General features: G+C 36.0%; 1 protein-coding gene across 2 annotated transcripts in view; it reads left to right on the forward strand.

Annotated features, from left to right (window-relative positions):
• The window catches only part of POF1B (POF1B actin binding protein), a 100,406-nt gene that overhangs the window by 61,099 nt on the left and 19,000 nt on the right, over positions 1 to 20,307 (forward strand). For both annotated transcript variants that reach the window (XM_059883700.1, XM_024988548.2), the window contains 3 exons: positions 6,424 to 6,554; positions 14,133 to 14,160; positions 15,600 to 15,674. In XM_059883700.1, coding sequence (XP_059739683.1) covers positions 6,424 to 6,554; positions 14,133 to 14,160; positions 15,600 to 15,674 — 234 coding nt within the window. The remainder of the gene's footprint in view (positions 1 to 6,423; positions 6,555 to 14,132; positions 14,161 to 15,599; positions 15,675 to 20,307) is intronic.

The raw sequence follows: 20,307 nt of genomic DNA on the forward strand, positions 1-20,307 counted from the left end.
GGTTAAATAAAGACATTATCTTTATGATGATTTTTACATGAGAGTTTAATAATTTACTCATCCCCGCTAAAGCAATACCTCCAGCAACTTTACAAAATAGGTAGTAAATTATCTACATTTTACAGTTCAGAATACTGAGGTTCAGAGACATTAAGCAATACATACACTTAGCCTACAACTAGGAAATGGGAGCTCCACTTTGGGCTCAAATTTCCATTCTTTTTTCATTGCAACACTTTGCTGCCTAGGGTTACTCATAGAAAATTAAATCTTTATTTCAAGTACAGGATTGTTGTTATGAGTCAAGACTTCATTTTAGAGTTGTGATTGTTGTATAGTACATTCAATTCAGTGACAACATTTATTGAAAATCTTCTATGTACCAGGTACTATAAATGCAACATTTCTTTACTAAAATATCTGTGGACATTAAAACAGCACTAAGGATTTTCAGGACCTAAAATCCTGACACTTTTTTTCCTGCTAGGATTTCTTCTTGTGCTACAAAATAGGAAGAGAACAATTACTGTTTTCTTTTTTGCCTTGTCAGCCATATGGCATGGTACATAAAATGAATTTCACTTCACAGTTTCAGTCTGAAAACTATTAAATGTCTCAAATCAAAGCAAAATTAATGAAGTGGTAATCTTAATTATCTACAAGTGTCACCATATCATTATAAGGTTTGCAGGATAGTAATATATACATTGTAAGTTTTTCTTAATAGTGATGTTTTCTGTTGTCACATAGCAAAAAGTTACTACACAAGAGGGTCTAAGCACAGAAGACCTTGTTAGCATGTCAATGACCTTTCAGAGGGTTAGGCAATCATGTATAATTCCTTTTATATAATATGGCATTTTAAGGGCTTTTGAATCTGCTAAGCAACCATTTTAAATACATGAATGGTCTAGTGGTTTTCCCTACTTTCTTTAATTTAAGTCTGAATTGGGCAATAAAGAGTTCATGGTCTGTGCCACAGTCAGCTCGTGGTCTTGTTTTTGCTGACTGTATAGAGCTTCTCCATCTTTGGCTGCAAAGAATATAATCAATCTGATTTCAGTATTGACCATCTGGTCCATGTGTAAAGTCTTCTCTTGTGTTGTTGGAAGAGGATGTTTGCTATGACTAGTAAAAATTGGCAAAATTCTATTAGCCTTTTCCCTGCTTCATTCTGTACTCCAAGGCCAAATTTGCCTGTTACTCCAGGTATTTCTTGATTTCCTACTTTTGCATTCCAATTGACATATTTTGGGGTGTTAGTTCTAGGTCTTGTAGGTATTCATAGGACCGTTCAACTTAAACTTCTTCGGCATTAGTGGTGGGAGCGTAGACTTGGATTACTGTGATATTGAATGGTTTGCCTTGGAAATGAACAGAGATCATTCTATTGTTTTTGAGATTGCATCCAAGTACTGCATTTCAGACTCTTTTGTTGACTATGATGGCTACTCCATTTCTTCTAAAGGATTCTTGCCCACAGTAGTAGATATAATGGTCATCTGAGTTAATTCATTCATTCCAGTCCATTTTAGTTCACTGATTCCTAGAATGTCAATGTTCACTCTTGCCATCTCCTGTTTGACCACTTCCAATTTGCCTTGATTCATGAACCTAACATTCCAGGTTGTTATGCAATATTGCTCTTTACAGCATTGGACTTTACTTCCATCATCAGTCACATCCACAGCTGGGTGTCATTTTTGCTTTGGTTCCATCTCTTCATTCTTTCTGGAGTTATTTCTCCACTGATCTCCAGTAGCATATTGGGCATCTACTGACCTGGGGAGTTCATCTTTCAGCGTCTTATCTTTTTGCCTTTTCATACTGTTCATGGGGTTCTCAAGGCAAGAATACTGAAGTGGTTTGCCATTCCCTTCTCCAGTGGACCACGTTTTGTCAGAACTCTCCACTATGACCTGTCTGTCTTAGGTGGCCCTACATGGCATGGAAAGTCTGGCACTGGTGCTGTCTGGTCTGTACCATTTTCTATGGCAAATCACGGGGATTCTGCTCAGAACACCAACTCTTCCTGTCTTCCCTGCACTTAAAAACAAAGTGCAGGATGCTGCCTCTGAAGTTTGACCCGTCTGGGCCATTAGTAGAGAGAGGTGTCTACTTTTTCTCATCACACTACTTCAAGGTTGGAAAGATATCCATTCCTTCCCTGCCTGAGGATGCCCTCTATGGGGGCCACTTCTGGTATAGTTCTGCCCTCTGCTTAGTGTGGGAGTGACTGTGAGAAGATACCCCATGTCCAAGGGCAGAGAAGCCCCAGCAAGATGGTAGGCGCTGGACCAGTGCCTCTTGTTGAAAGTGAAAGAGGAGAGTGAAAAAGTTGGCTTAAAACTCAACATTAAGAAAACTTAAGACCATGGCATCTGGTCGTATCACTTCATGGCAAATAGATGGGGAAACAGTGGAAACAGTGACAGACTTTATTTTTGGGGGCTCCAAAATCACTGCAGATGGTGATTGCAGCCATGAAATTAAAAGACGCTTACTCCTTGGAAGGAAAGTTATGACCAACCTAGACAGTATATTAAAAAGCAGAGACATTACTTTGTCAACAAAGGTCCATCTAGTCATGGCTATGGTTTTTCCTTTAGTCATGTGTGGATGTGAGAGTTGGACTGTGAAGAAAGCTGAGCACCAAAGAATTGATGCTTTTGAACTGTGGTGTTGGAGAAGACTCTTGAGAGTCCCTTGGACTGCAAGGAGATCCAACCAGTCCATCCTAAAGGAAACCAGTCATGAATAGTCATTGAAAGGACTGATGCTGAAGCTGAAACTCCAATACTTTGGCCACCTGATGCAAAATACTGACTCCTTTGAAAAGACCCTGATGCTGGGAAAGATTGAAGGCAGGAGGAGAAGAGGACGACAGAAGTTGAGATGGTTGGATGGCATCACCGACTCAATGGACATGAGTCTGAGTAAACTCCGGGAGTTGGTGATGGACAGGGAGGCCTGGCATACCTGTCCATGGGGTCCATGCGATCCATGGGGTTGCAAAGAGTCGGACACAACTGAGGGACCGGACTGAACTGAACTGAACCATTCTTAGTAGATGAAAAATGCATACATTTAAGCCAGGTACTTAGTGGGGATAAATTTAATTAAGCGAATACCCTCTGCTACTATATTACTACTACAGTGTTATTTGTGCGTTGATCACAAATACTCTCTAGTCCTGAACAGCATTCTCAAAAATGTGTGCCACTAAGCTTGAAGGGGGCCAGGAAAGAAAATATAGATAATTCAGGTGAAATATGCAACTATTGTGTGTCTACTATCTGTAGGACTCTATGATTACTACCACTTAATATTGTAAATATGGTTGGTCAAAAGAATCATCTTTGAATATCAAAGTTTATATAATGTAAATGCTAGAAAAATAATTCCACTCCTGGAATCTCATAGACAACAAATAAAAGATAAAACCCCAGATTGGAAATAGGACAAGAATTTCCAAGGCAGTAGTGAGATGAAGCCCATGGTTTTCCTTTACAAGCTACTTCCTTTCTACAGTTTTCTGAAAAATGACTACTAATTTGTCACTGGTTTCACACTTAAACATTATTGCCTTGCCTTGGGTTTGCCGGCAGTAATTCTAATCAGAGGCTTTTCTAGCAATCAGAGACAAGGAGTTGGATGGCTTGTTCATTATTATGGCCAAATTGTGATCTGATTAAAGGTATTTGATGGATGCATGCTAAAGAATCTTTAATAATTTTTGTATTTTTTGTGAAATATCACATTTTGTGTATCTGGGAATAACTATTCTTCAGCACAGTTTGTATTCCTCCTTGTTTAATATATGAAAATCTAAAGCTATTATCTCAGATCGACATTCAAGATAGCTCTCATTCTTCAGGCAGAAGAGTTGGTGTGAGATATTTTTATCTCAAGTATCTTATCAACTCAGTATTGTCCCAGAGAAAAAACATGCATCCATTAGAGCTACCATTATTCTGACTGGAAACATTCCTGTTTCATTGGGAGGCTCTCCGTCTTGGCTTTTTCAAGTCAACAAAAACATGGTTATGAGCCAACTTTAAAGGAAATGGCAAAACAAGCAGTTCCAATAAAACTAACATCTACCAACCTGTGATTTAGTAATGAAAATATTGCTACCTGGTACATCATAATTTTTGGTTGGGCAATTTCATTTTATTGAGCATAGTTCCATCAAAAGCTTAATAGCAAATGAGAATATGCCTTCTGTCTATCTTCTCCTCCATACTTTTGAACCCAACTGGGTTTTGGTTTTTACTGTATTACTTAAAAGTTATCATGATTTGTGTACTGTATAAAACTAAGGAGGAATATACACACAAAGGAGTAAAATTTTGATTCCTGCTTTTCTACCCTGACAGCTGTTTTGTCAAAAGAACCATTCTACAATTTTAATGCTCTCACTTTTTCTCAAGCTGATTAAAATTTGTTACCTGAACTTGAGTCATATTTTTCACAGTTTCACAATAAGAAAATCAAACTCTTGACAGTTTCAATACCTAGCCCAACTAACCTCCAAAACAATGCAGTTAGGGACAGTGTAATTCCCAAGTTGTTGAAAACACAAACACAAAGGTCTTCTGGAGAGGTAATTCTGTGTAGTAATTCTGTGTCCTGGACTCTGAGATTCTTTATTTGGGTGTCATACTGAAATCATATGAGCAAAAATTTTAGTAATGGTACTAATTACTAATGTGGGCAAAGAATTCTATACCCAACATGTTTACTAGTATACAAGGCAATGATAAGAGAATATTTGGGTAAAAATAAAAAGGAAATAAATACTTTAAGATAATTTGAAATATAAAATCAGTTAAAATGGAAAGGAAAAAAAAGCTCCAAGGCTTTTGCAGCATTGTTAGGTCATTATAATCTGCTAAGAGAGAAAAATAGGCAAAATACTAGGTGTATCACATTAATTTGCAGATTTTAACAAGGAGCTCAGTACTTGAATATTCTTGGCTAAAGAAATGCCCTTTTCTACTTGGGAATGTTAACGGGTTTGGGAGGGGCACAGAAAGGTAAGGCAGGAAGGTGTTATCTCACTAGCTAGCTATAGCAATGAAATAACCTGAGGGTCAGTGGAATGACATTGACACGACAGCTAAATTTTCCTTTTATCCAGTTAACTTTAAAATCTTTAAAATCATATTTGAAATTGTGTTTTTAGGCTACTCCCAGTTTGATGAATATATAAGGTCCATAGGAGAGAAATGCATGAATAAAACATGAAATCAAAAGTTAACAATTATTCAGAATAAAAACTTGGCTAACTTTGATCCTTACTTCTTAGAGGGGTCTGTCACAGGAGAGCTCACTGCCAAAATTTGGAAATCTAGGTAGACCTCAAAAGTCTGTCTCCAACTCTTACTACAAGTTCAATTTCATTACTGCGATTAGACATCTGAATTTAGGAACAGGTTGTAAGGGATCACCATTATGTTCTTGAGGAAATGCTGCTTATACTCTTTTAGGCCTTTTTAGCCATTCTTAGCTAGCTACTTTAAGATAGAAACCTGTAAAAATTATTTTGAGAATCATTTGGCATTTGGGTCTCTCGTAACCAAGTAGATGACTTATTTCATTTCAAGGATATTTACTGAACAACTATAGGGTGTTCAATCAGCAATGTGCTGGATACTGTGGAATATACCAGAAAGTATGATTCATTCTTTACTCTTAAGTTTATTTCTTTGGGTAGGAGAGGTTGCTGAGAAAACCAAACAATCTTATCTATGACCCTATTGATAATAATTTGTGTTTAGGATTTCAAACCTCTCTGAGGTCTGTGAATTTTCTACATTTAGCTGTGAGCTAGTTTTTCCCATGTCAGGTTGACTAGATATTCAGCTCAAATAATAAACGCAGTGAATCCAATAAGAAATAATGAAAACACATTGAATTGAGAAAGTTTATTTACTCTTTTAGCTGTGCTAGTAATCAAATAGATTTTAATTGACATATTCAAATCCAAATGAGATTAATTCATCTATAGTCAGTATAATTCAAATAAATCACATTTTCTTTTCCAACAGGGGACAGATGAATAAGCCATGTGATAATAATGAGCCATTCAGGGATTTTGATTTACTTGTTTTACTTTTTATTTAAGCATCTATATTCAAGAATTTTCATGTAAATTACTCATATTGAATTCATTAGATCACTTAGACTTGACTGAAAATCTGAAAATGCCATTACAACATTGTTTTTTCTTTGAATTCCTCCCATATTGAAAAATGCATATGACAGCTGCAAAGAAATTTTAGTGGCTTCATTTATGTGATGACTTTGTGATGTTACTTGTATTAATAGGCTATTTCACTTTTTTCATTTCACATCAAAATATCTGTGAACTTAGAAACACTTAATATTGTTTATAATAGTAACTGATGTTTTCTTTAGGTGATAATTCAGGATGACAGCCCTGAAAAATTGGACCCCAAATATTTTGGAGAATTGCTCGCTGATCTAAGCCGCAAAAATACGGATCTATATCACTGTTTATTAGAACATTTGCAGAGAATTGGAGGAAGGTACTATAAAGATATCATTTACCTTTATGTTGTAGCTTTCAAAAACTTTACAGTACCCTGGTATTTTTTTAATAGATTTTATTTTTTAAAGCAACTTTAGGTTCACAGAAAAACTTGAGTACATTTAATGGTGTAACAAGATAATTATATGAGCAGTTCAGTCATTCAGTCGTGTCCAACTCTTTGTGACCCCATGAACTGCAGCATGCCAGGCTTCCCTGTCCATCACCAACTCCCAGAGCTTGCTCATACTCATGCCCATCAAGTTGGTGATGCCATCTAACCATCTCATCCTCTGTCGTCCCCTTCTCCTCCTGCTTTCAGTCTTTCCCAGCATCAGGGCCTTTTCAAGTGAGTCAGTTCTTTACATCATGTGGCTAAAGTATTGGAGTTTCACCTTCAGCATCAGTCCTTCCAATGAACATTCAGGACTGATGTCCTTTAAGATTGACTGGTTGATCTCCTTGCAGTCCAAAGGACTCTCAAGAGGCTTCTCCACCATCACAGTTCAAAAGCATCAATTCTTTGGCACTCAGCTTTCTTTATATGAGCAGATATCAGGAAATACTGCATTTTATTTATTTATTTTTTTATTCTTAATATGCTTTTTATTTTATTTTATTTTATTTGTGGGGAAAAAGTTTGTTTTTAATATAAATTTATTTATTTTAATTGGAGGTTAATTACTTTACAATATTGTATTGGTTTTGCCATATATCAACATGAATCCGCCACATATTCCCCATCGTGAACCCCCCTCCCTCCCCATACCATCCCTCTGGGTCATCCCAGTGTACCAGCCCCAAGCATCCAGTATCGTGCATCGAACCTGGACTGGGGACTCGTTTCATATATGATATTATACATGTTTCAATGCCATTCTCCCAAATCATCCCACCCTCGCTCTCTCCCACAGAGTCCAAAAGACTGTTCTATACATCTGTGTCTCTTTTGCTGTCTCGCATACAAGGTTATCATTACCATCTTTCTATATTCCATATATATGCATTAGTATACTGCATTGCTGTTTTCCTTTCTGGCTTACTTCACTCTGTATAATCGGCTCCAGTTTCATCCACCTCATTAGAACTGATTCAAACGTATTTTTTTTAATGGCTGAGTAATATGTACCACAGCTTTCTTATCTATTAATCTGCTGATGGACATCTAGGTTGCTTCCATGTCCTGGCTATTATAAACAGTGCTGCAATGAACATTGGGGTACATGTGTCTCTTTCAATTCTGGTTTCCTTGGTGTGTATGCCCAGTAGTGGGATTGCTGGGTCGTATGGCAGTTCTATTTCCAGTTTTTTAAGGAATCTCCACACTGTTCTCCACAGTGGCTGTACTAGTTTGCATTCCTACCAACAGTGTAAGAGGGTTCCATTTTCTCCACATCCTCTCCAGCATTTATAGCTTGCAGACTTTTGGATAGCAGCCATTTTGACTCACGTGAAATGGTACCTCATTGTGGTTTTGATTTGCATTTCTCTGATAATGAGTGATGTTGAGCATCTTTTCATGTGTTTGTTAGCCATCTGTATGTCTTCTTTGGAGAAATGTCCATTTAGTTCTTTGGCCCATTTTTTGATTGGGTCATTTATTTTTCTGGAATTGAGCTGCAGGAGTTGCTTGTATATTTTTGAGATTAGTCATTTGTCAGTTGCTTCATTTACTATTATTTTCAGCCCATTCTGAAAGCTGTCTTTTCACTTTGCTTATAGTTTATTTTGTTGTGCAGAAGCTTTTAATTTTAATTAGAGGAGAACATAGGCAAAACACTCTCCGACATAAATCACAGCAGGATCTTCTATGACTCACCTCCCAGAATATTGGAAATAAAAGCAAAAATAAACAAATGGGATCTAATTAAAATATCTCATTTTAAGAGTTAATGGACTTTATGAAAATCATCGAAGAGATCATACCAACTCTTTTAGGGTCAAAAGAGAATTAAGTGGACCTTCTTTTCTAATGTACTTTTATGTCAAATGCTATCACTTGGGCAGGGAGCTCAAATAATGCATGGCATACTATGACATTTTAAGATATTACACTGATGATATAAGATGCAATCCAATTGCTAACACACTACTGTTTATCTTCCATTGACGTGTGTTCAACATATGAAGACAAGAGTTTAATATACATTTAGGATTATATATTCTTATAAATATTACATATTATTTTAAAATTTTATATAAATATACAAATATTTATTTATAAATTGATATTATAACATGGTATTATACAATAATACATATTTAGGTATATAAACATGAACAGTTTATCAACTATTCATGTGTAGATGAGAGCATATTGTCATGAAATGAATTTCATGAACTATACTCCAAAAGTTGCCTTTACTACATAATCACATCATATACGTGGTCATCTGTCAGGCAAAACTTAGGAAAGCTTCATAAATTCCAAAAAGCCTGGAGGATAGAAGAAAGTCAGTAGAATATTTTTCTAGTTCAGACTTCACCAACTTTAGATTCTTCTACTTCTTAGAAATCTTTAATCTCTTCTCTATCTCATTTCTTTCTACTTATTAGAACTTTCTAAAATATAAATTTATTTATTTTAATTGGAGGCTAATTACCTTACAATATTGTTTTATTAGCTTTCTCCTCCCCAACTTTTCTTGCTTTTGTATTTATGATTGCAACCGTTCTCTTAACCCTCACCCTCAACTGCCTTGCCTCTTTATTGTATTGTCCCCCCACTTAGCAAAATTCCAACTCTGGATAGTCTAGTTCTCTGCCTTATCTATTGTTTTCTCTTTTCCTCCATTCAATACTCATTGCCCACTACTCCTAGAATTCAGACACTACCCCATGAGGGGTGTTTTATTTACCCTTGTTTCTTTGGTGCTTAGTGTGATGACTGGTTTACCGTGGCACTTAATAAATATTTGTTGAATGAATAAATGGTTTCTTTATGCTACATCCATGCAGTTGAGCACAGTTAGAGACAAGCACAGCTATTTATTTAAATTGGGGTCATTATTTGTTTCCATCTTTAGCTGGGTTCAACAAGGTTTTATGCTAATAAATATCCTCTCCCTTTATCCAAACAATTATTTCACACATTCATTCATTTGCATAAGGTCACTACCTTAAAAGCTTTCCCCTGGTTCTGAATAGTCTATTGAGTGTTCATTGTCGTGCCAGACACTGTACTAAGTGCTTTTTAAATATTATCTAGTTTGCACAGTAACCACAGAAAGTTTAAAATTGAATTCCCAAAGAGAATAAGTTATTAAAATCACATAGCTACTAAGTGCTTGAGATGGATTCAAACATTTTTGAGTACTCTTATACATATAAGCCATGACTTGGCTTTTCTGCAAAGCCTTCCGTAGATACTGTTTGGTTTAAATTGTCTGCAATATATTTAACAATTTAGAGACACATAGCTAGTATAAAAGTATAAAAGGCTTTTATACTACTAGTATAGTAGTATAAAAGGCTTTTCTGTAAAGCCTTCCCTAGATACTGTTTGGAACACTGTTAGGTGTTCCTCTTCTGTGTATTAATCATGCCCTGTGAATATTTTTTTTAAAGTATCACATTGTGAAATCAACAGCAGATAGAGACATTCTTAAGTACGCTGATTGTACATCTAGGGTTCGTATCCTGGGTTCATGTCCCAGCTTTTATTACATACTAGATGTGTAGTATCAGGCAACTTGTTTAACCTCTCTGTACTTCAGTTTCTTCATCTATAAAATAGGGATTATAATAATAATGATACTCATTTCATAGATTTGTTATAAGCCATAAATGATTTATATAAGACATGTGCTTAGAAGCAACAAGAGCATCATGTGACAACTTGGAAATTGACCTACAGAATCAAAAACTCTGGCGTAAGGCCAAGTAACAAGCCCTCCAGAGGCTTCTAATACATGCTCAGGTTTGAGAATCACTGACCTAAGGCTACAAAAGTGACTCGGACTAGAACATATGGGAGAACCTTTTTACCTTAGGCAAATCACTTTTATACTAGCTATGTGTCTCTAAATTGTTAAATATATTGCAGACAATTTAAAGAAATTATCAACTTTTTGAGTCATCAAATTTGAAAAGGTTGCAGGATTTAGACCAATTTTACACTGCTCAAATTTTGCATTAGATCAGTTATGTTTTTGTGAAGGATAGGACAAGTTAACATTTGTGTTTAGATTGTCCAAAACCCATTCAGAGGTCATGGCCTTGACAAAGTTGCTACTCAATAAAGGCTTATAGAATGAGAGATAAATAAATTCCAAATTTATTAGTCTCATACTAATTAGAAGTAGACAAAATAACTAAGCAAGCAAGTTAAATATTTTATAATGATCTTCCAGCTAAAAGTATAATCTGGGGTTTTGAAATAACTTCCTCTCATTGAAGGTTTTGATAAATATACATGGGTGACCTAAATGTGTAATTAAACATTTCAAAATGCTGAACTTAATTTCTAGAGTATCTAAAATATCAAAAAGAAAATAGAAAGTTAGTGTCTCCACATTAGTAAACACTCCAGAGTGGAGACGATCTCATAAAATTTGGGGGCTTAAGAGTGTTTGCTTGTCAGAAGGTTGTCAGTTTCTTTCTGTTCATTCCTTCCCCTCCTTTCATCCTCTTCCTCTCCTTTCTTTGTTTTTTCCTTATTAGATTCCTTCCATCCTAGGAGATGAGATGCCATACAATGAGCACCACTTTTTTTTATTTTCTGCCCACTGTAATTCTAGCCACTGTTATCTTGTACTGAATGGAAATGTAATACACATTGACCTTTCCACTTCCCAGCTCTGTTCTCTTTGTTTCCACTCTCTCTCTTTCTCTCTTCCACCCCTTTGGTCTCCACTTTTCTTCTTTTTAAATTGCAATTCAGCAATGAGTTAAGCTGGAGAGTCAGGATAAAGAAAGGTTATCTTATGAAACCATTTTGGTTACATTTGTAAATTTCAGTATTATTTTCTGTTGATTGTTCCTTGTTTTGTTTCTTTGTTTTGTTTCCTTATTTGTAGTAAGAAGTGACTAGAGATGTGTTTACTAAGTTGGCATTGGAATTATAATTTTAAACATAAAAGGTCTGTGATAATTCCAGTTAGCATTATGACTCATATTTTAACTTGTTTAATCTTCCATACACATGCAGCTGCTTTAGTAACACACAAAAAAAGTAGAAGGGCTTCCCTGAGAGCTCAGATGGTAAAGAATCTGTCTATAATACAGGAGACCTGGGTTTGATTCCTGACTTGGGAATACCCCTTGGAGAAGGGAATGGCTACTCACTCCAGTATTCTTGCCTAGAGAATCCCATGGACAGAGGAGCTGGACAGGCTACAGCCTATGGGGTAGCAAAGAGTCGGACATGACTGAGAGATTAACAAAACACAACAACAACAATAAATTAGAAGATATTTCATTTTTTTCACTAGGGACTCCCCACAATTTCTATTTTGGCCACCTAGGAAATACCACATACATATACACAGACAGTTTTGTATATGTACAATACATACATAGGCAGTCATGCCTTGGGAAATGAAGTCTTCAGTTCTCATTCTCCACATTAGCTTATGTATTTTTATAAATGCATGCAAGAGGCTTTGCACAGTGAGTGATCCACTTACCTTTGTAAGGAATACTCATAAACAATTATATAGAAGGTAAAGAGCTAACATTACTAGCTTATATCTCTAAATTACTTTTTTATTGTACTTGACAATATGGCAGTTGTGTATCTATGATTTCCTAAGATTGTCTTACTTTAAAATATTTTGTTTTGCTGTCAGAACGTGTGTACTTGTTTTTTTGTTTGTTTGAGAAGTATGTTCACCATATGTATTTTGGGTCCAACATTTCCACTAAGGGCAGAAGGAACAAGTAGGCAAGAATAAGGTCTTGTCTGTTGCCACTGACAATGCTAGAACTATATCTTTCCCAGCTTTCAACATTTCCCCAAGAAGCCAGTGCTAGACTGGTATAACCACTTATAATCATCTTGCAGCATTTGTCTACCTCACATGGTTCCACAAAGAGCCTTCCAATACTCATAGACAAACCCTCATTTTGATACTGGAAATTCTATTATCTCACTAAAATTTTGGTCACGTTGCTTAAGGCTCAGTGCAGTTCAGTTCAGTCACTCAGTCACGTCCGACTCCTTGTGACCCCATGAAACGCAGCACGCCAGGCCTCCCTGTCCATCACCAACTCCCAGAGTTCACTCAGACTCACGTCCATCGAGTCAGTGATGCCATCCAGCCATCTCATCCTCTGTCGTCCCTTCTCCTCCTGCTCCCAATTCCTCCCAGCAACAGAGTCTTTTCCAATGAGTCAACTCTTCGCATGAGGTGGCCAAAGTACTGGAGTTTCAGCTTTAGCATCATTCCTTCCAAAGAAATCCCAGGGCTGATCTCCTTCAGAATGGACTGGTTGGATCTCCTTGCAGTCCAAAGGACTCTCAAGAGTCTTTTCCAACACCACAGTTCAAAAGCATCAATTCTTTGGCACTCAGCTTTCTTCACAGTCCAACTTTCACATCCATACATGACCACTGGAAAAACCATAGCCTTGCCTAGACGGACCTTTGTTGGCAAAGTAATGTCTTTGCTTTTCAATATGCTGTCTAGGTTGGTCGTAACTTTCCTTCCAAGGAGTAAGCGTCTTTTAATTTCATGCTGCAGTCACCATCTGCAGTGATTTTGCAGCCCCCCAAAATAAAGTCTGACACCGTTTCCACTGTTTCCCCATCTATTTCCCATGAAGTGATGGGACCAGATGCCATGATCTTCGTTTTCTGAATGTTGAGCTTTAAGCCAACTTTTTCACTCTCCACTTTCAGTTTCATCAAGAGGCTTTTTAGTTCCTCCTCACCTTCTGCCATAAGGGTGGTGTCATCTGCATATCTAGGTTATTCATATTTCTCCCAGCAATCTTGATTCCAGCTTGTGCTTCTTCCAGCCTATGTCCCTATATAAGCATTTGAATATCCTTTAAGCTTTGTCACTGATATGTGTGTATATATATATATATATATATATATATATACACACGTATACACACACACACACACACACACACACACTAGTACAGACTGAAAGAGGTAGTCTTGCAAGTTTTGATTTTGCTTAAAATGGTATGAATAGCTTAAAGACACTGTAGGGAAAAGCTGAAATCAACATTGAAAGGGAGCAATACAAGGAGAAAAAGAGTTGAAAATAGAGAATGACTGACTATTACTGTTATTGTTCACTCAGATGTTATTTGTTGCCAAACACTGAAGACTTCTACATCTAGTCACAAATAGACTTGTTTAATGGATGGTACTAACTAATTCTGCATATTCTATTGGTTTGTTATTGTTTATATTTAATAGATTAGTTAATTCCATGAAAGTTATCTTTATTTTTGTGAAGTGCCATTTTAGTTAGTTTAAAATTTTTCATTTGGATTATAAATCTCATTTGGATATATTATGACATCAAAAAATAAGGTAAAATATTTAGAACATTAACATTTATATATGATCAATGTATATATTTTCCTAAGATTGTCTGTTTTTCATTAATTCTTGCAGCAAACGGGACTTTGAGTCTATAGATGAGGTAAGTGCTAAGAGTTGAAAATCAAATATAGTTGATAACAAAGCAGATTCTGGTATTTGCACTAAAAATATTGTTTTAATTTGGTATCTTTATTAGACTCGACACATAGGTTAGTGAAAGATACAATGATCCTTTTGCATTTGAAATGATATACCATTTATATCTTTGTAATGGCTGTAAAAGTGATAATTGTTAAAAATAATAATCATTCACACACAAAAAATGTTTTACCAGCTGTCACCTTATGATTTAATTTGTCTTTCCTTATGAGAACATTTAAAAATTCATTGACTACATAGTCTCTGTTTTAGAAAATTGAAATCTACAGTAACTAAATTTTAATTTTAGTAAAAAACTAAACTTTTTTAACGAAATATTAACTTAAGTTGCTGGCTGCTGCTGCTGCTGCTAAGTCGCTTCAGTCATGTCTGACTCTGTGTGACCCCATAGACGCAGCCCACCAGACTGGAGTGGGTTGCCACTTCATTCTCCAATGCATGAAACTGAAAAGTGAAAGTGAAGTCGCTCAGTCATGTCCGACTCTTTGTGACCCCAGGGACTGCAGCCTACCAGGCTCCTCCGTCCATGGGATTTTCCAGGCAGGAGTACTGGAGTGGGGTGCCATCCCTTTCTCTGACTATTGGCTACTCTTGCCAAATAGCCAGAGACTTGAAGTAAATTTTTTCAAATATCAATTCTATTATATACACACATCTTGCTAATAATTACTTTTAATGGAATAAGTCATCAAATAGAGAAAGAACTGATTTCAATGTAATGAAAAGCACAATGGCTTCTTTTGTGTTAATTTTCATCCTTATTTCCAGTGTATTGATAAACTGCATCCGTTATAATAATTCAGTAGCCCTAAATTGCTTTTATGAAGTACTGACTTCAATTTAGCTTCTCACTTAAAATTTGTTGAAGCTTCTTAGTGTTGTTATGGCAACATCATAACCTTTCAAAAGATTATGCAAAATTCATGCAATTTGCAAATTCTCAATAAACCTTTGTTTTTATTTCCCCAAATTTTTATTTAAAAAAATCCACCTCTAAAATGTTATACCACCCAACAAAACTTCTAGTTGTTGAAAGATACACTGGAATAAAGTGTTAATGGGATTTAAGTGACTACGCTTTTGTTTTTAAGTTACTCTTTTAAAAAATAGAAATGGAACATCTGATTGATTGCCCCAAACTTTCCTCTAAAATCCCTGGAATGCAGAGTTCTTTCCATGGTGATTGTAGTACCATCAATTTTTTACAAGTAAGAACTGATAAGGCTACTAAAGTTTGTAGGAACTATTGCCTAAAAAGTGAAATAATCTTTTGATGTCTCTAAAAATAGGCCCCTCTCTATGAAAGTCTGTGGATTGCTGATCCTAAGATTAAAACACTAATGTGTATCTGTTAAAGGATAAGCCTCTCTTTTCTTACAGTCAGAAGACATTGAATCATTGATTCCAAAAGGATTGTCAGAATTTACAAAACAGCAAATTCGCTATATTCTGCAGGTGAGATGGAGTGAAGAATGCCTGTGAATTCACAACTAAAAAAGCGCTGGCTTAGGATGTTTCCTTTAATTAATAACAGAAAGGTTTAAATAAAAATCCTGTTTCACAACAGTTGATTACATTTTGATTAAACAAGGGCTGAATTATAGTTTGGTCAGACCATCAAAGACTAGTATTGAATGACTAACATTCAGGAAATTGTTATCAAAATATTATTCCCAAAGAATGCCCTTATTCTCTCCTCGCTGCTGTAGCACAAACTGACTCTAACTTACAGACTTCGCCCTCCTCTTCTCCATTCTACTTTCTACACCTCCCTACCCTACCCCTGGCAGATGGAAAGGTCATTTCATTGATTTTCCTGAATTGTGGAAAGTTAGAGACCACTGCAGCAATATATTCCCCTACACTGAAAGGGAGAGACAGATCAAGATAGATCAAAATAGGTGCTAAAGAATATAGCTAAAAAGAAGAGTGTATGTGTTTGCAAGAAGAGATTCTAAAGATAATCTAGTTTTGTCTAGTGAGGCAAATTTCTAAGTTTGTTATTTGATCTCAAGCTTTTATTGATAATTCACATATTGCACCTGGCATCTTATCTGTGCAACTTAAGTGAAATATAAGTGTGTATTATAAACAGACAGTGGTATAGGGAACACTTATGCTCTGCAGAATCTGAATCTTGGCTATAGCCTTTATATTATTTCTGATGGCACGAGGTCCATCCAAAGTGTAATGAAGGCCTGTTTCCTTGAAAAATTGAGAATGTTTGCATCTAAGTTCCTGAGAGACATTAGTCTGTAGTTTTCTTTCTATTCTCTTTGATTCTGGTGTCAGGATAATTTAGCTTCATGAAATGAATTGGGAAATGTCTCTTCTATTTTCCGGAAGAAACTGTATAAGGAGTGGTTTTAATCATTCTTGAAACATTTGGTATAATCCTTCAGTGAGAATATCTGGGCATGGATGGCATGCATGTATATTTTTTTAGTTTAAAAAATTCTAAATTCAATTCCTTAATAGTTACAGATCTATTCAAATGATCTGTTTCATATTGGATGAGTTGTGATAGCCCATCTTTCTCAAGGAGGTAGTCCATTTCATCTAAATTGTCAAATTTTTATGTGTATTCATAGTATTTCCTGACTATCCTTTTCACATCTGCAGGGTCTGTTTTCTTCTCTCCTATTTAATTTCTGACACTAGTGATTTGTGTCTTCTGTTTTTGTTGTTAGTTTTGTTGGAGGTTTATCAATTTCATTGATTTTTTTGAAAAAACTATATTTTAGTTTTATTGATCTCTATTCTTTCCATTTACATTTCCATTGATTTTTTTATTTTTTCCTCTTATCTATATTATTTCCTTCCTTTGCTTGCTTTTGTTTATTTTGCTTTTCTTTGTCTAGTTTCCTCATATGGGAATTTAAATGATTAATTTCACACCTTTTATATTTTCTAATGTAAGCATTTAGTGCTATAAATATCCTCGCAGCATAGCTTTAGTGTGCCCCACAAGTTATGATATGTATTTTCATTTTCATTCAATTTTATGTATTTTTATCTCCTTTTATTATCTGTTTTGAATGGTGGATTATTAATGTTTAGAAGTGTATTGTTTAGTTTCCAAGTGTGTAGAGATTTTCCTATTGTCATTCCGTTATTCATTTCTAGTTTGATTCCACAATGGTAAGAAAATATACTTGATATGAGATGAATTTTCTTGAAACAGTTAAGTTTAGTTTTATAGTCAAGGATACGGTCTATTTTGGGTATATGTTCCATGGGAACATGAAAGGAACATGTATCTGTCATTGGATAAGGTATTCTGTAAATGCTGATTACATCCTTTGGTTGATGATATTGTTGAATTGTTATATTCTCTTGCTCATTTTCTGTTAAGTAGTTCTATCAGTTGCTGAGAAAGGAGTGTAAAAGTGTTTAGTTGTAGCTGTGGATTTGTCTGTTTCTCCTTTCCATTCTATTAGTTTTTGTTTGATATGTTTTGCAACTCTTTTGTTTGGTGCATAGACATTTAGGAAAGCTATATCTTCTTGGTGGATTGACTCTTATTCTGTAATGTCCCTCTGTGTCCCTGGTAATTTTCTTTGCTCTAAAGTCATTTTTTTTTCTTTTCTTTATTTTATTTTTTAAAGTATAAATTTATTTATTTTAATTGGAGGTTAATTACTTTACAATATTGTATTGGTTTTACCATATGTCAATATGAATCCACCACAGGTATACATGTGTTCCCCATCTTGAACCCCCCTCCCTCCTCCCTCCCTGTACCATCCCTCTGGGTCATCCCAGTGCACCAGCCCCAAGCGTCCAGTATCATGAATCAAACCTGGACTGGCAACTCATTTTATATATGATATTATACATGTTTCAATGCCATTCTCCCAAATCTCCCCACCCTCTCCTTCTCCCACAGAGTCCAAAAGACTGTTCTATACATCTGTGTCTATAAAGTCATTTTTATCTAATGTCAATATAGCCCTCCTGCTTTTCTTTTTTTTTTTCCTCCTGCTTTCTTTTAAGGCTTGCATGATATATCTTTTACTTTCATCATATATATATATATTTTAAATTTCATTATCTTTGAAATGAGTTTCTTGTAGAAAATACATAGGTTATGTTTTTTTTTTTTTTTTTATCACTCTGTCAAGTCAATCTCTATCTTTTAACTGGTGTGTTTAGATCAAGTTGTAATTATTGGTATGTTAGGGCTAGACCTGCCATTGTGTTTTCTGTTCATTCTGTCTTTTGTTTCTTTGTTTTCTTTGTCTTGTTTTCATGTAGATTACTTAAGTGTATTTTAGAATTCCATTTTGACTTATCTCTAGTGCTTTTGAGTGTGTCATTTTGTATGACTTTTTTAGTGGTCACTATATTATATATCCATAACTTATCCCCATGTATTCAGTTCAGTTCAGTTGCTCAGTCGTATCTGACTCTTTGTGACCCCATGAATCACAGCACGCCAGGCCTCCCTGTCCATCACAAACTACCGGAGTTCACTCAGACTCACATCCATCAAGTCAGTGATGCCATCCAGCCATCTCATCCTCTGTAGTCCCCTTCTCCTCCTGCCCCCAATCCCTCCCAGCATCAGAGTCTTTTCTAATGAGTCAACTCTTTGCATGAGGTGGTCAAAGTACTGGAGTTTCAGCTTTAGCATCATTCCTTCCAAAGAAATCCCAGGGCTGATTTCCTTCAGAATGGACTGGTTGGATCTCCTTGCAGTCTAAGGGACTCTCAAGAGTCTTCTCCAACACCACAGTTCAAAAACATCAATTCTTCGGTGCTCAGCTTTCTTCACAGTCCAACTCTCACATCCATACATGACCACAGGAAAAACCATAGCCTTGACTAGATGGACCACTGTTGGCAAAGTAATGTCTCTGCTTTTCAATATGCTATCCAAGTTGGTCATAACTTTTCTTCCAAGGAGTAAGCGTCTTTTAATTTCATGGCTGCAGTCACCATCTGCAGTGATTTTGGGGCCAAAAAAAAAAAAAGTCTGCCACTGTTTCCACTGTTTTCCCATCTATTTCCCATGAAGTGATGGGACCAGATGCCATGATCTTCGTTTTCTGAATGTTGAGTTTTAAGCCAACTTTTTCACTCTCCTCTTTCACCTTCATCAAGAGGCTTTTTAGTTCCTCTTCACTTTCTGCAATAAGGGTGGTGTCATCTGTATATCTGAGGTTATTGATATTTCTCCTGGCAATCTTGTTTCCAGCTTGTGCTTCTTCCAGCCCAGCTTTTCTCATAATGTACTCTGCATATAAGTTAAATAAGCAGTGTTACAATATACAGCCTTGACGTACTCCTTTTCCTATTTGGAACCGGTCTGTCGTTCCATGTCCAGTTCTAACTGTTGCTTCCTGACCTGCATACAGATTTCTCAAGAGGCAGATCAGGTGGTCTGGTATTCCCATCTCTTTCAGAATTTTCCACAGTTTTTTGTGATCCACACAGTCAAAGGTTTTGGCAGTCAACAAAGCAGAAGTAGATGTTTTTCTGGAACTCTCTTGCTTTTTGGATGATCCAGCAGATGTTGGCAATTTGATCTCTGGTTCCTCTGCCTTTTCTAAAACCAGCTTGAGCATCTGGAAGTTCACGGTTCACATATTGCTGAAGCCTGGCTTGGAGAATTTTGAGCATTACTTTACTAGCGTGTGAGATGAATGCAATTGTGCGGTAGTTTGAGCTTTCTTTGGCATTGTCTTTCTTTGGAATTGGAATGAAAACTGACCTTTTCCAGTCCTGTGGCCACTGCTGAGTTTTCCAAATTTGCAACATTTTATTGGTATCAGTTAACTACATAAAGTTTTTCTTCTTTCATCTTTCTTTTAGCCTCCATATTTATGACTTTTAAAGTATTTTCTCTAAGTACATTGAAAGCCACGTCAAACATTATAATTTTTATGGCTTGAATCATCAAATTTAATTTTGAAAATGCAAAAAAGGAAGGAAAACCTACTGTATTTACCCATATTTTTGCTTACTGTGTTACTTCTTCCCTCTTGATAGTCCAAGTGATTGAAAGTCACTCAGTCGTGTCTGACTCTTTGCAACCCCATGGACTGTGTGTAGCCTGCCAGGTTCCTCAGTCCATGGAATTCTC

The sequence above is a fragment of the Bos taurus genome, chromosome X (genome assembly GCF_002263795.3).
Source record: "Bos taurus isolate L1 Dominette 01449 registration number 42190680 breed Hereford chromosome X, ARS-UCD2.0, whole genome shotgun sequence".
Classification (NCBI taxonomy): Eukaryota; Metazoa; Chordata; class Mammalia; order Artiodactyla; family Bovidae; genus Bos; species Bos taurus.